Below are 16,326 nucleotides of genomic sequence, written 5' to 3'. Positions count from 1 at the left end.
TCAAGTTTAAAGTAATAGGGTCCACCAGAGTGGAAATAATGGTATACAGTTTTCATATTTTGATCTGGGATCTTCTATCAATGGGTACAAAGTAAACTGACCCTCCCTCCCCTTTGGGTCATATTTTATGTGGAAAGCAAGGCTTTTCTGGCAGTGGATAGTTTAACTTCCATCAGATCTAGTTTTCTAGTACAAAAGTTGAACTGAAGCAAATTGTGTTCACTTTGGCCCCAAATTGCTACTCGTGTCTTCCTTGGATGTCACTCCTGCCAATTCATCATATCCGTTAACACACTGATACGTGACTACCCTTATAACTATTGTAAGGGGTCCTTCTAATCATCTGACATGAAGAGCTCTGTGTAAGGAAAACTTGTCTCTTTCACCAACAGAAGTTGGTTCAATAAAATATTACCTCACCCACCTTGTCTCTGTAATATCCTGGGACCAACACAACTGCAACAACACTGCATGCAAACAGATAGTGACAGCTAGGCTTAACTGCAGCCATTAGGTTCCAGTCAGGAGCTTCAAATTAATCACTGTGTAGCTTACACATCAGAACACTTTGGCTACACTCTACCAGAAACAGTAATATTATGCCATTTGTATATTACTATGTCAGTATGGAAATGAAACTTATCTAATTAAAATACTCTGCATTATACGGCTCCTCTAGGTATATCACTGCTGCTTCTTTGCTGTCTCTAAACAACTGATTTTCTAGAAAATAATGTATAGACAATATTTTTTTTATATACTAGGTTGTGCTGGCCGGGTATTTAGACTAAACTTCTCAGACCAAGAACAGTCAATATGTGCCTTATGTAGTATGAAATACATTCTTAGCACTTCATGAAGTATAAAATGAATTCATGAGACTAACTTTTTGCGGTGCAGTACACATGAAGACTGTTCTTTGATATTAACCTGTGCATGATGTATGAATTCATTAAAGTTTAATGACAAAATTTGCATTGTTTTAAGACACAGATAATTACATGAATGTAAAAGATGACATTTTTCTATAATTGGTCCTAAACACACCTGCGAAATCTGGCCTCAAATGCTGTCTTACGTTTTTAATACTATTTTTAAAGAAGTCAAAAGTAAATAAAATATCCCTTGTAGATAAAGGACAAGGTTTTTAAACTTAAAAGGAAATCCACTTTTCCATGAAGTAGCTTGTAGAGCTATTTAAAATTTGACACTGCAGATCCTTTTTTCCTCTTTCTTGTACTTGCAAGGACTCCAGTAGAAATATAAAATAAGTATGACACTCATGCAGCATGGTATTTAGCTGCCTTCTTATGTAATTTGTGGGAAGAAAATAAATTCAGTACTTTTTTCATTTAAAAACAAGGCATACTGCCATAGAACTAAAAACTTCCTGTGTGCAAAAAATAACCTAGTACAATAAATATGTACTACCTACTATAGAAAGTGTCCTTTTTATTTCCAATACAGGGAACAAGGTAACAGTTGCCTCTGATATAGGGGGGTTCCCTAATGTGGTATGCCTGCCCCTGGGGGTTTGCGAGACATCTCTGTGGGGGATGTGGGAGAAATTATGCAACAGTGGATCTTTCTGTCTTTCTTTATTACATTTTCCTAATAGGCTACTCAGACGAAGCTTCAAAATTCTGTGGGAATTTGTTATATAAAATGTGGTAGTTAGTTTGTTTCGAAATGTACCAATGAGAACACAGATATACAGAGATGCTGACGTACAGAGCCCTCACATCCAGTCACGGTACAGCGTGGGTTTGGTTGTCCAGCAACTGTCCAGTCTAACTGAGCTCAGAACTTAGTCGGGTTTTTTTTAGTTGTATATGTCACACTATAAATAGTGAAATATGGACAGATGGCTAAAGGCAGGTAGTGTTAAGAACACACAAAGTATCAGTAATGAGACAGGCAGGTGCGGGCAGCTGGTAGATTTGGAAGGGGTACACAATAAGAAACTTTGGGAGCCTCTGCTCTAATACAATAGGATCATAATGTTCTTCTGCATCCCTAGTGGAAAGTCCAAGGTGAAGAGGAACTATAACATATTGGTTAACCAGTAGCTGATGCTTCCTCCTTTATCTAATTTGCAAACTACATGAAGTGGCAGTTAAGGTTGAGGTAGGATACATTCCATCCACCCAAAACTTTAAGAATGGAAATAAGTCAATGGGAAAAAATTGTATGTTCTTTTCTACCTTCATATAGTCTACAACAATATTGACAGCGAACATGAAAACTATTCCATAAAGCTTTCACTTCTACTTCCAGCAAATGACACTGGAATACAGAAATGTAGGTTGTATGTTGGGAGATGGGAATTGATATATGACTAATGTGCCAGTCAGCAATGTCCTGATGTTGATATTTGGTCCCTGACCAAAATTTAGTGGTTTAGTGAAAATAGCTGGAGTATCTAAAAAGCTGTTCCTCCCCCCCCCCCCCCAAGCCCTCAAGAGTCTCAAAGTGGAGAAGAGAAGCATGCAGATTCAAAAGTCTCTCCGTTCTGATCATCCATGCTGTAGCATTTGTCAGTTGTAAAGAGAGAAATGTCCCCTTGCCTTGTATTGGTCTCTGGCACCTCAGTATATAATGTATAATAATGAAGTGGAAAAAAAAGTTAGAGCATGAATGAATGAAATTATGCTCAGAATTCAAGTAAGTTCAACAAAAGATGTTGAAATCTTGTGTTTGTCATGCAGGCCAAAAAGAACTTCACCATCACAGTGCATTTTGAAGTCCCAACCAGCAGAATTGTTTTGGGTTGTACACTGTGTAATGAATCTTCACCACTTTGATACAGAGTAGTGTTTCTTAGACTCATAAACTTTAAGGCCAGAAGAGGACCATCATGATAAAGATTAAGATTCTGCCACAGGTACTTTTAGTAAAAGTCAGGAACAGGTCACAGTCAATAAATAAAAATTCACGGAAGCTGCACTGGTGGGCCTGGGGACTGCTGCCCCAGAAATAGTCACGGAGGTCCTGGAAAGTCAGAGAATCGGTAACGTCTGTGACAGAATCTTATCCTTAATCATGATAATCTAGTCTGACAACCTGCACATTACAGGGCACAGAACCTCACCCTCGTGTAGTGTAGGCCTTTATCCTCTGGCTGAGTTACTGAAGACCCCTAATCTTGACTCAGAGACTTAAAGTTACACCATTTACTCTTGTTCAAACCAGTGGGTGAGCCATGCCCTACACTGCAGAGGAAGGTGTATCCTCTCTTACCTGATTTTCTTCCCACTCACCATTAGAATCAGGTATGGAGATTACATGAGCATCTCCCAGCCGTCTTCCCCAGATTCCTAGTTTAAAGGTCTTTTAATCAATTGTGCCAATTTTCATCTCAGAAATCTACTTCTGTCCCTACTCAGATGGAGTCTATCCCATGAGTACAGTTCTCTGTCTGTGAATACCTCCCAGTGGTCAAACGTCCTAATGCCCTCCTTACAGCACCATTGCCTGAGCAGTCTGATTATCATAATCTTGTCTCACCTTCACTCTCCTCTAGGGACAGATAGAAAGCCACTGACGATTACCCGAGCCTCCATTTCTTTAAGCATCTTCCCCAGCCTGGCGTCGTCTTCCCTGATGCATCCCAGCGAGAATCTAGCAGTATCACTTATTCCAACGTAAAGGACAATAAGTGGATTCTTTCCTACTCCCATTAAGCTCCTCTTCCACCTCAGATCCAAATTCCATATCTTAGCTTCTGGCAGACAGCGCACCCTTCAGTTCTCTTTGTCAGCTCTGGTGATAGCCTTGTTGCCCTTCTTAATAGGGAGTCCCAATCACGTAGACCTGTCTTTTCCTGGTGTTGGTGTAATTTTCCGGCCTTCCCCCTTCTGTTCTTTCTGGCTGCAAGTCATCTTGTCCTGTTTTCTCACTTGCAATCTTCTTAGAGTCATCCTCTATCCTCCTGGGGCTCCAAACTCTGGCTACCTCCATTGACTCTTCCCCTCTTCTTGTAGGACTAGTCACTCTTCTCTTCTTCCTTGCCTTCCCATCTTCTGTTACTGCTTGCCTGTCTCCTTCATTTTGCACCTCAGCAAACCTGTTCCTCAGCTCTATTTCTCCTTCACTAGCCAGTCTTTTCTTCTGCCTTATAGTCACATGCTTCCACTGGCCACTTTCCTCATCCAGTAGTTTACCCTCACAGTTGACTTCTTTAAATAATTTCATTAATAAAATTACTTATTTGATCAAAATTGAAAATCTGTAATGGCAGCTGTGTCAGGGAATGGAGGAAAACAAGATATATGCTTTGATTTTTTTGGCTCACTTTACTCACTAAGGTTCTGGAGCTATGTTAAGGAAAAGTTAGCACATGTGACTCCATTTTGGTTTGGGGCCCACCATTGTTTAAATGCCAGCACATCATACACCAGGAGGAGTAATCCTTAGATATTGAATCCCTGTGAAAATCCTCCTCCTTGTCTCCAGCCTGCCTTGACTCCCAGTATCTGGTTTTTGTCAGTCTCTAACTCCCTGTCTCTTGGCCTTGATGTGAGGCCTCCCATCCTGATAATAAAAGTTACTGATGCATAGCTTTAGGACCATGCTGTGTAATTAACATACTGGTATAGCACGAGGAATGCACCAAGCAGGGATAGGTGGTAGATAAGACAAGGGTTTGTTTATTGGCTAAGGTTTCCGATGCACGAGGGCAACATGCTTTGCTAAAAAGTATATAACCTTTGTATAATCTGCATTCAGGGTCCCCTCCTGGCTAGCAGGGGGGCACCACGCTCGAGCGTAATAAACTTAGTGTCTTTTGGGAACTCTGCAGTTGTGGACTTTGTTTCTGTGCCTCAGCCTAGATTCGAACTGTGCGTGACCTATCAGGTATAATTCGCAGCACTGGTGTGCGTGTCCTATCAGGTGTAATTCGTAGCACTTGTGTGCGTGTCCTATCAGGTGTAATTCGTAGCACTTGTGTGCGTGTCCTATCAGGTGTAATTCGTAACAAGCTACTTGGTGAGTTCTGTGCACTGACCTACGATTTAGACCTATGCCATCTTAGCTGTTAAAATCTCGTTGACATTGGATCAGTTATTCATTTTGGAGTGTTGCCTTCCGAAAGGGAAATTGTAACACCAGGTCAAGAGCTCTCTTTAGGGTGATGCCCGATGGGACGGGAAACAGGAGCTTGAGGTTGTGCCAGTAAACCTTACTGTCTGGTCTGGGCTATGGGGAGGAATGGAGTTCTAGCCCCACAGTCCTGCAGCTGAAAATACTTGGCCATATCTGTGCTTTTTTTGGTCTTGGCTGGGGCTTTTCTCCCCTGGAGAAAAATAGTTGATTTGAAGATTTTTGCAAGAACAAGACTTAAGGGGGGAGCTCAGCTGGATAGGGATGATCTGATTCCAGCTGATTAGTGGGACTACATCCAAAGTTGAAACAAGTATGTGAATCCCATTTACTCCATTGTTGAACAGGAGGGCACAGAAATCCTCTTTTGGAACATAAACTCTCTAATCTTTCTTTTTTGAGAGGGGGAGGGAACTACTGAAAAATTGTGGTGGGACAATTCTGGCAATACCTGGAGTCCTCAGACTTCCTTGCTCTGTTTCAACCTGGCTTTTAGGACTGGGTATTTATATGGAAACTGCTGGCCTCATTCTGGCAATAGATGAACATTAGATCTAGCTTCCTTTTTATACTCTTGACCCAGTGAGTGTTTGGATACTGGCAGAGATAGATGGAGTTGCACTAGAATGACACACTTTTTCTTCTCTGAGAGGTCACCTAAATTGGGTAGTTATCTGCCAGGGCTCTGATGGACAGGGTACAACAGACTTTTGTTGTCTCCCTTTCTGTTAATTGAGTGTATGAACTCACTAACATAAAATTAGATAAAAATGTATTCACTATTAAATTGAATACATATTTACATTTTAGTAATGATTAGCAATAAGATTTCATTTGAAATTTCAAAAAAAATGCTGCATGGTACTTGCTTTCATAAACAAGGCAGTATAGTAGAGGCAAGTGACTCCAACTGCTATAGCTTTTATGTTTTGAAAAAGACTCACCTCTTGAGTTGTTCTACTTCCTCTGAGCCTGTTAGTTAAATTACAGGTGTAGTGTTGAAGACATAAGCATCCAAAACTTGTGCTCATTACTTTTTTTACTCTATCTAAATTGTATTTTTAACACCAGTTCTTATGAAGATTCTGCTACACTGCAGTCTGTGGTTTGTTTTCCCATGAGCATTTCTTGTGGAGGTAGATGAGGGGTTGGGAGAAGCTCCCAAAACTGTAATTCCATAATGACTCTTCATTCAACAAGCTGCAATTTAAAAGGCATTTAGGCTCTTGAAGAGTAAATGTTGTTGTGCTAAACATTTCTGTTAATTGGGTATATGGTACTGTTCTTGATTATTTTTACCGACACTGAATGGACTGAATATTGCAAAATAAGGTGTAAATCAATCAGTGCTTCTTTAAGTAATGATATTGTGATCTTGTTAATTCGACTTCACTTTACTGCTTTGAAACAATGACTTACACCATCTTGTACCAATAGAGCCTTTTTACATCGGAGAATAACTAACTGTCTAAATAAACCAACTTGTGGGGTTACACCATGTCTGTTGTAGACATTCATAGTTAGGAACTGAGTACACTTTATTCTTGTAGGGGTCTTGCTTTAAATAGCGCTTTAAAGTCTGAGTGTAAAAACTTTTTACCTAGTGAAATCAATATCCCCCTCCTACTCCCACCCCCCACATACACACAATATATCCTGGAACATTTATTTGTTAAGGACAGTGAAAAGGTTATACTGTCAATCTGAAACAAAGCAAAAAGGCTCTGATCTCCTCCCCTCTACCCCACCAAAAATAGTACCATATATACAAGATGTCCCCTTTTGCTTCTCTATCTCAGCAGTGTCTATATAAGTCGTCCTGTGTGTTTAGACCATTTGACTTTTGACGTATATGCACATATACTTACTGAGAACCATGCATGGCTTTCTGAGCTTTGTGTGGCCTACTTAAATTGTAGGAAAAGAAAAAGGAAACTCTCTTGTTGGAAGTAAGATTTGGTAAATGTTAATACTGGACTCAAGCAACTTTATCTTTATTTAGGAGATATATATCTATAATGAATTCATTATACATGTGCAAATTGTGTGATATAAATTAGCTATGATAATAATCTGACATTGCTATAAGTTTATTTTAAACATACTATTGTTTTTGCTTCCAAAAAACTGAACTGCAGTATAGCTAGGAAATACATAAAACAATGTACTGTAGTGCAGTTGGCACAACTTGACATGAATAGTCAGTAGACTTTTGTTGGAGTTCATTATGACATTGTACTTCTAATGACTTGTGACTGAGTTGGCTCATGGCTAGCAGACTGTTTTTGCTTAAGGGCATCAATTATGCTCACTGTGCCATAATGATACACAAAACAGTCTAGCAAAAATTTCTCCTCTTGTGTTTCTGTAAAGGGTCACTAGTTATTTTATTCAACAACACGTCACAGTGTGTTTTAAATTCTATCCAAATATGTCACCACCATATTCAGAGTGTGAATTGCCTGGAAGAAGTTGTCCTTTTTCTGTCCTCTAAAGTGCAAAAATTAGTATTCAAGAAAAGCTTTGTGTGAATTTTGAAAACATTTCTGCTTCATATTTGCAATTGCTCTTTTATAAGACTTCTGAAATTATATAGCATGTCCAAAGTATAAGAGAAAATCCCAGCACATTAGGTTTTCGTCAGATACTAAAGGCCAGAATTGAACAAGTATTTATAGACCTAAAGATGCAAATAGGTACCTAGTGTGATTTTTCAAAAGCACGTAGGTGCCTAACTTCTATTGTGTTAAACTTCTTTAAAAAGTATTAGGAAGCAGGAGGGCTCAGTGTTCAAAAATGTATCTGAAGCACAAATTTTAGCTGGAGTCTTGAACTGCATCTTTACATGAAAATAGTGATGATTTAAAATAAATGCGTTTTAAAATAAATTTGCAACCTCACTTACATGCCTAGCTGAACCTCTGAGGTACTGATCTGCACAAGCAAAATCAGATTTCAAATATGTTTTTGTCCATATGGTTGTACTGATATAACATCTTCTTTGTTAACATAGTTTGCTTGCTTGTACCTTGATGTAGACTCCAATTTATATCAATTCCTAAACAGCGGGGGAGGGGAAGCAGCTCTATAACCAAAGAAAACTTGTAGCAATTGAAAACTTACTCCCCTTGAAGTTAGCATGCCCCTCAGTGACTATTCGTGGATCAAATCCATTCGGTGAGGACTTACAGCAAACCAGAGATCTTTCCCAAACATCACAGCAGATGGAGCTGACTTTTCTACTGCAGTGTGCTTTGTCTGCTGCAAGACAGCCAAGTAACTTGACCTTTCTTGCTTTATTCCCCAATACATTTTTCTGTCTTGATTTGTTTCAATTATAAATGATTTTCTGGGTTTTGTAACTTTTGTCATCCTTCGAATTTTTTGAACCTATAATCCCACTAAAATTCAGCCACAGCACAGTTTATTCCATCAGATCCTTCTAGTGATGGCAAAATATGTTGCAAGTCCAAATATTATGAAAAATGTGGAGTAGTGCTGCAGCTTTGATTCAGGATGTTTGTAGTTGTTTGATTTATAAGGTCCTCAAAACCTTAGGAAAGCCTAGACTCCAAAGGCAGCTCTCAGAAAGTGGTATTATTCTCTTCATTCCCCTCATACCTCCGCTTCTGCAAATAACAAAAAATCGGGAAGGTGCAAGAATGTAGATTTCCAATCATGTCATTTGTATTCTCACTGATGCAGCTAATCGTTGAGTGCTCTGGTACTCTTGGTACAATCAATCTTCATCTCAGAAGTCTGAGGTAGAAGGCATTTTTGATGTTTCTTAAAAGTCTTAACATGTAAGTACTCCACGGTTGAGAAACAGGTGGACATAGTGTATTTTAGTATTCCAGTATCTTGTGCCTTTCTTCATAATTCAGCCCATCACTATGGCTAACACAGAGATGTGCCATCAAGACTTTCCTTTCCAGGGAAGGCAGTAGGACTGATCAGTCCCTTATGTGTAAAGACCCAATCCATCTCCCAGTGAAGTAACAGAAGTCTCTGTATTGACTTCAAAAGGAAGTTGGCCTAGGCCCTTAATCTTCTGCAAAGCAAAGAAGTAAATTTCTAAAGAGTGGTCTTATGGATGGTGCTGATGAAAGCAAAGGAAATGGTGAACTTCAAAGGGTATGTCTACTTCAAGCTGAGGGGGGGCAGGGTATATGATTCTTAGCTTGAGAAGACATATTCAAGAGCTAGCTCTTATCAAGCTAGCATGCTAAAAATAGAATGTAGCTGCAGGAGCACAAGGAGCCGGAAGGGCTAGCTGCCCTGCATACGTATCTAGCATCTCTGATAGACACTTAGGGCGTCTGCTCCCTTTTGCTATTTGCACTGCTGCAACTGTATTCTATTTTTAGCATGCTAGTTTGACAAGAGCTAGCTGTTGAGTATATCTTCTCAAGTTGGGAATCACACCCCCAGCTCAGTGTAGACATATCCTATAGGAGCCTGGCGCATCACTGGATTTTCACTTTGCATTAATATGTTGAGAGCTCAGACTTTGAATATACTAAAATGAGAAAATCGAGCTTTTTATGAATTTTCATATTCTAAGACTTCCATAACTTAGTACCTATAAAAAAATAGAATCTAATAAAACAGCTCTTGGGTTTAAGTGCTATAATTGCTCTACATTTCAGTGCATAGATCTTTTTGTTTGGAAATACTCTCTTAATAGAGGAGGATTTTCATGTTAGTGTAACTGCAGTAAGGGGATATTTCTCCCGGTGACTGAGTTCCTGAACCTGCAACCTTTTTTTTTCTCTTCTGAATGTAAAAGACTAGTATAGTAGGTGGCTAACCATTTTTGATGACCATATCTTTCCTACTACTTCACTTTCTTTTCTCTACAGTTTAGCTGACAACACCAGCAAACTGTATCCTTACCACTGTATATAGGGCCCTACCAAATTCACGGTCCATTTTGGTCAATTTCATGGTCATAGGATTTTTAAAATAATAAATTTCATTATTTCAGCAATTTAAATCTGAAATTTCATGGCGTTGTAATTGTAGGGCTCCTGACCCAAAAAGGAGTTGGGGCGGGGGGATCGCAAAGTTATTGTAGAGGGAGTTGTGTTACTGCTACCCTTACTTCTGCGCTGCTGCTGGCGGTGGCGCTGCCTTCAGAACTGAGAGCGGTGGCTGCTGGCCATGGGAGCCCAGCTCTGAAGGCAGAGCCGCTGCCAGCAGCAGCACAGAAGTAAGGGTGGCAGGGTATTGTATTGTCACCCTTACTTCTGTGCTGCTGCCTGCAGAGCTGGATTCTCAGTCAGCAGCTGCCACTCTCTGGCTGCCCGACTCTGAAGGCAGCAGTGCAGAACTAAGGGTGGCACGGTATGGTATTCCTACCCTTCTACACTGCTGCAGACGGGGTTCTGCTTACAGAGCTGAATGCCCGGCCAATGGCCACCACTCTCCAGCTGTCCAGCTCTGTAGGAAGTGAAGTAAGGGTGGCAATTCCACTACACCCCCTAAAATAATCTTATAACCCCTCTGCAACTTCCTTTTGGGTCAGGACCCCCAATTTGAGAAATGCTCGTCTCCCCCATGAAATCCGTATAGTATAGGGTAAAAGCACACAAAAGACCAGATTTGGTAGGGCCCTAACTAAATATCTTATAATTTTGTGAGAAACCTATAAACAGACAAAACAGAATGCCAAGAATGGTCTGCATAAATCATGGTTTAACAGGATTTGCTTAAGCCCGTCATCTGCAAGTTGGTGATACACTCATACAGAGTTCTCCATTAGTTCCTGTAAGTCCTAGTATGCAGTTGAAGATTTTTAAAATCCTTTTATGGTTTGTTTTATGTCTGATAAGACTTAATCTAGAAATTAATGGCTTTAAAGGCTCATTGTAGACTAACTAGACCCTTTTTTATTTTATAGTTCATTGATCTAATCAGTTGTGTAAATTATGCATGTGTCTTTAATCACATTGCTTAATCAGATGTACGTTTTAATCTCTTTTAAAAAATAATTCTCTATAAAGAGAAAAAATTTACTTTTTAATATTATAACATATGGCACTTAATGTAGTCAGATATTTTTTGAATTTGTAGCCTTATTTTGAAATATAAATCTTGTACTAATAATTATCATTCCAGATTGCTTAGTCCAGTTGTGAATAAAGATTTTTTTTTTTACAGGAGAAAAAAACATAGAAAATGTCAATAGAGTAAAAGAACAGTATTGTAGAACAATAATTCCTTCTCCTTGAGTTCCATTGCTATTACTATTGAGAAGAGAAGATTAGAATTATGTAGTGTTAGGGATTTGTAAACACTTGACATTTTTACTGATGTATCAGTATGTAATTATCAGGGAAAATTTGAGCCTATCTACAAAGTTCATTCACTCACTCTTGCCATCTTTAAACGCTCAGACACTACGGTGAGCATGCTGTTGATATAGAGAGATGATACCACGATACTGAGAGAATTTGCTTGCCAAAAGTGCTTGCTGTAGGCAAGCAGAACTTTGTAAGGCTGATGTGTAAAAGTCATTCATTCTAAAGAATAGTAAATACTACCATAACCAGAATAGAATGAGTTGGACACAGTGTCATTTCTTTTGAAATTAAAATGGATTTTTTTTTCTTCCATAGTGCTGCTGGAGGTGAAATCTTTGACCAGTGTGTGGCTGAAAGGGAAGAAGCCTTCAAAGAAAAAGATGTTAAGCGGCTTATGAGGCAGATTTTAGAAGGAGTTTCATTTTTACACAGAAATAATGTAGTACATCTTGACTTGAAGGTAAGTGTGTGTACTTTTCTCATGGAGTATGTCCACACTGTAATAAAACACCTATGGCTGGGCTGGGTCAGCTGACTTGGGCTTGCATGAGGGACCCAGAGCCCAAGCTCCAGCCTGAGCCCAAATGTCTACACTGCAGTTTTATAGCCATGCAGTCTGAGCCCTATGAGCCCAAGTCAGGTGACACAGGCCTTTGATTGCAATGTAGACATACCCATAGTTAGTTGTTAATAGATGCTGACTCAGTGCTATAATGCCTTAGTAATGCTAATTTATAAATAAAAACAATGTGCATATACGTCTATGCACTTCCCAAAGCGCACAGTTCACCTTTTGGGGGGTACAATAGATATTAGCAATTTTGGCCTTACATAATAAGTTTCTGAAAGTTACAAGTGTCTATGAAATATGGATCTAAAATTGCTAATATATGTTGCACAACCAAACAGATAAAGTTTTTAACTTACTGTTGCTAAAAACAAAGCTAAGCTTCATGCAGTGCTGCCTCATTAAAGTGGAATTTAAGTATTTTTTGTGCTCTAGTAACATTTTTAAAAAGTAAATTGACATTTATATAGACCTGGGTGACAGTTTGTGCTTTGTGAAATTTGGAAAAAATTGGTTAAGAAATTGAACATAGCTGTAACTGCACTGAAAATAAATATACCATTCCAGTACTAAGTGCTCACAAAAGGCTGCTAAGCAGCTGTACTTGGATTCATATGGACTGATGCAATTATGATACTGCATTTGACAACTTAGTATTTTAAAGAAACTTCAAAAGCCACTTAAGTCAACATTTGCCAACTGTTGTCATTCATTAAGAAAAGATTGATGTATAAACTGTAGTAACTGCTGGCTAAGGCTGACTTCAGGTTGAATAGTTCAACCATGTGATAAAACCTTGACTCAGATTAGGTTTCTTTGGTCAAGAAACTCATTTATGGTTCCCATGGCAATTATAAACTGGTACTTTTTCTGCATAGGTAGTATCATTTTGCATTACTATATACAGTCTGGTGCTACCAGACAGTTATTTCTGTGGGAGTGTTAACTTAGAATTTCCTGAGTTTTCTGCACAATTTTTGATGATGGAATTCCTTTTTCAATGGTGGAAAGTTTTTGTTGGTGTGTGTGTGTTTTTGTTTTTGTTTTTTTCTTCAAAATAAATACCATAGTTTCTTGTCTGGTTTTATCAAGATTATTGTGGGTTGTTGGGCAATATAATCTTTAAGTACAGAATGATCAAATGAAGACTGTAAATGCAACTACTTGGTAAATACAAATGTAGAAATACTATAAAACTACTTCCAGCCTACCCAGAAGTAGCTTAGTTATCTGCATTTATATATTATGCATTCTGATAGGCTTAACTTGTCTACTGTACAGCAAAATCTGATATAATTTGTTCTGGGGATAGCAGCCAAAAATGACAGGGGAGCATGAGAACTCAGGAAGATTAGCCAAAGAGATTATTGGGTCCAAGAGACCTTGCCATGTCAGACACAGAATCTGTCCTGGCATACACATTGAATGAGTACCATGCTATTTTAAATTCCTAACAGAAAATAAAATACTTTTGATTTTGTTGATACCTGGCTGACGTGTTGCCTAACCTTTTGTCTCTGAGGAACTGGTTTTACACTCTCTTCCCTAGACTCAGAACACGTCTTTAGTAATATCCTACAATAGAATAACTTTAACTTTGCATACAGTGTTGCCACACACATTTTACCAGAACAATAATGACCAGTAAATTATGAATTTTCAGATTATTCCTAACAGCATACTTGGTATGAAATTTATCAGAATCTTGTAAAAGGGTTGAACATAGGGGTATACAGGCTGTCACACATACTAAGTTTTTTGAAATCTTTTAAAGCAGAGGAAATTTGATGACCTGATCTCAGTGATGTGGATGCAGAAACAGTGAGGCCACGTAATGTGGTTAAATGTGAAGGCTGCATCTTATTTGCCAACTATTGCCAAACTGGCAAAACTACCTCAAACTGGCTGGTAAGGTTGTTCTAGTTTGGGTCTCAACTGGAACCAGTGCCCTCCCTCAGTCCTCAGCGCAGCGAGGGACCCTGCTGGATGCCTGAGTCCAGACCCACCTCCTCTCTTCCATGCCAGAAGTAGAGTGGTTGAGATGAGAGGAGTCACAAGCTGTGCACGACAGAGGCATACAGAATTACCATGCAATGTGACTGCCCGGCACCAGATCCCAAGCAGTTACTGGGTTACTTAAGGCTTTCTCACCACCTGCCATAGTTGCAACAGTTGTAATTTAAATCCCAAATCAGATCTTCTGAATGTTGGATGGAAGGTGGAAAAAATCATTTGGCGATCTTCCATTTTTGCCATATGAGAAAATATGCTTTGACCGCAAAACTGGTGAACAGCCTAGTCCCCAGCATCACAGGAAATCCAGCATACCAGTTTAAGTGTGGGAAAAGTGGAGCTGAAACAGGGAGAAGACAATGGCTACCCTACTCAAGTAGCAAACTGTATCATCCACCAGATGGGAGCCAATCACCTGACCCTGCTCCACCCCCATCCCTCCAGTGGCATTGGGCAGGATGCTCCCCAGAATCTGGGCCCAGATGACCTCCCCATACCCTGTGGCACAAGGAAGTGGGGGAGGGGAGGTGGAGAAGACCAGCCCTCAAACAGTGAGTGTGAAGGCATGGTGGGGAACAAAGGGGAAGGGTGATGTGGAGCACTTCTTCAGCTGCTCCCTTTTGAAATCGTTCTCTTCCTCTGCCAGACTCCACTGCTCCTGGCCCCACCCCCAAATGGGGGTGAGTATTTATAGCACCATGTAAATCGAACCCAAGTGAATTGGAACTTTTAAGATTTGTCTGCTTGTTTATATCTAAGTGAAGCAGCAGCATAAGAACACTTAAAAAATCTCTAGTGTAAATGTCTTCTGATGGTTTGTGAATGCTGAATATTAATTTTTCTGCTATATTCTGTTGCTACTGATTTTATCTATACATTACTGCACTTTGTAAGTAATGCTACCAGCAAATTTAAAAGTCTTAAACTGAACAACATTGAACACACAATGCTGTCCGGAAAGCTAGTTTATCAGCTAAAACAGATGTCTCACAATATTTACTATCGGAGATGCATCCATATGGCTGTTTGATCCTGGACAATCTGATTTTCTTTCTAAATCTTTATTCATTTTATCTTTGGGTTTGGTGTTTTTTGTCTACAGTCCATTAACTCCAAACTCTAATCCCAAATATAAAAAAATAAGTCATCTGTCCCAATAATCATTCAGTGGATACTTATAGTAATCAGTAACAACGTAAAGAAACAGTTTCCTCTCTGATCTCTCTTGTTTTTAGAGTTTTATAAGACTCAGAAGGACTGATCAGATGAGTATATTTACACAAGATATACAATCCCTCTGTTATTTTTGCAGGTGTAAGCATGATATTTGGCCATATACAATACAATTTGGTTATGTCATAATGTGACAAATTATGTAACACCATGATGGGGGGTTGTGTGTCTGAACGTATAGTGTGGCCCAGTGGCAAGAGTCTGTGGGGCCAGTAATGGGGGAACCTGGCCCCTCCCTGCTCCATTGGGTTCCAACCCAGGACCCTGTGACGGGCAGCTCAAATGTGTGGCCTAGGGCCAGAGGCAGATTAGTGAGTAGATGAACAAAAAGCAAGAAGAACGCATCACAAAATTAACTTGTAAGTGTATTTGAATTTTAATCTTCTAGTGTGCTGTTATACTAGTAAACTCTTTTGCATATTTTGTGAAAGTAATGAAGTCTTACTAACATGGATCCTTTTTTACAGTCTGTTAAGTCTTTGAAGGGGGAAAAGACCACTGTTCTGACTCCTTTTCTGGAGAGCTCCATAATGTCTCATTTCATAATATTGGCAAATGAGCTCTAGGTTAGTTTTTAACCTAACCAGGCAGTATGTTTGAAGATCCATTGACACCTTTTCCTTTGGATGGTAATGGTTTCCTAAGGGCATGCAGGATGGTCCATTTTACAAGCCAGAGATCTGGAAATCAAACTTGAGTTCTGTTCCCTGTTCTGCTGTTGATTACCATGTGACTTTGAACTCTCTCTTCCTTCATCCCGAAAGTGGGAACGATAAGCTTACCCAGTAATTTAAAACACTCTGAGATTTACTAACTATTACTAATTTGTTGGTATTTGGGAGACTTGCTTGCACAGAACATATTTGGCAAGCAGTGTGTCTAACTCCGATGGCCAAAGGGATAAATGAATCTGGCCTAAAATGTTTGCCTTATTCTAACACTAGTTTCATGTCTGGATCTCTGGAAGGTTTCCTTTCTTTTGTCTGGACCAAATAAAGAGCTTTAGAAAGATCTATCCAGCTTTTTGTGGTGGTTGACACCTCCACATTAGGTCAGACTATATCCAAAAGAATTTAATCAAAACGTTTGTCTATATGTGACTGT

The 16,326-nt window shown here is 39.3% G+C and overlaps 1 protein-coding gene across 1 annotated transcript in view; it reads left to right on the top strand.

Moving 5' to 3' along the window:
• STK17A (serine/threonine kinase 17a) overlaps positions 1 to 16,326 on the top strand; it is a 62,616-nt gene that overhangs the window by 31,978 nt on the left and 14,312 nt on the right. The window contains exon 3 of the mRNA XM_084620032.1: positions 11,724 to 11,868. Coding sequence (XP_084476158.1) covers positions 11,724 to 11,868 — 145 coding nt within the window. The remainder of the gene's footprint in view (positions 1 to 11,723; positions 11,869 to 16,326) is intronic.

This window comes from Lepidochelys olivacea (assembly GCF_965140295.1).
Source record: "Lepidochelys olivacea isolate rLepOli2 genome assembly, chromosome: 2".
Lineage (NCBI taxonomy): Eukaryota > Metazoa > Chordata > Testudines > Cheloniidae > Lepidochelys > Lepidochelys olivacea.
This window is presented reverse-complemented; position numbering and strand designations above follow the sequence as displayed.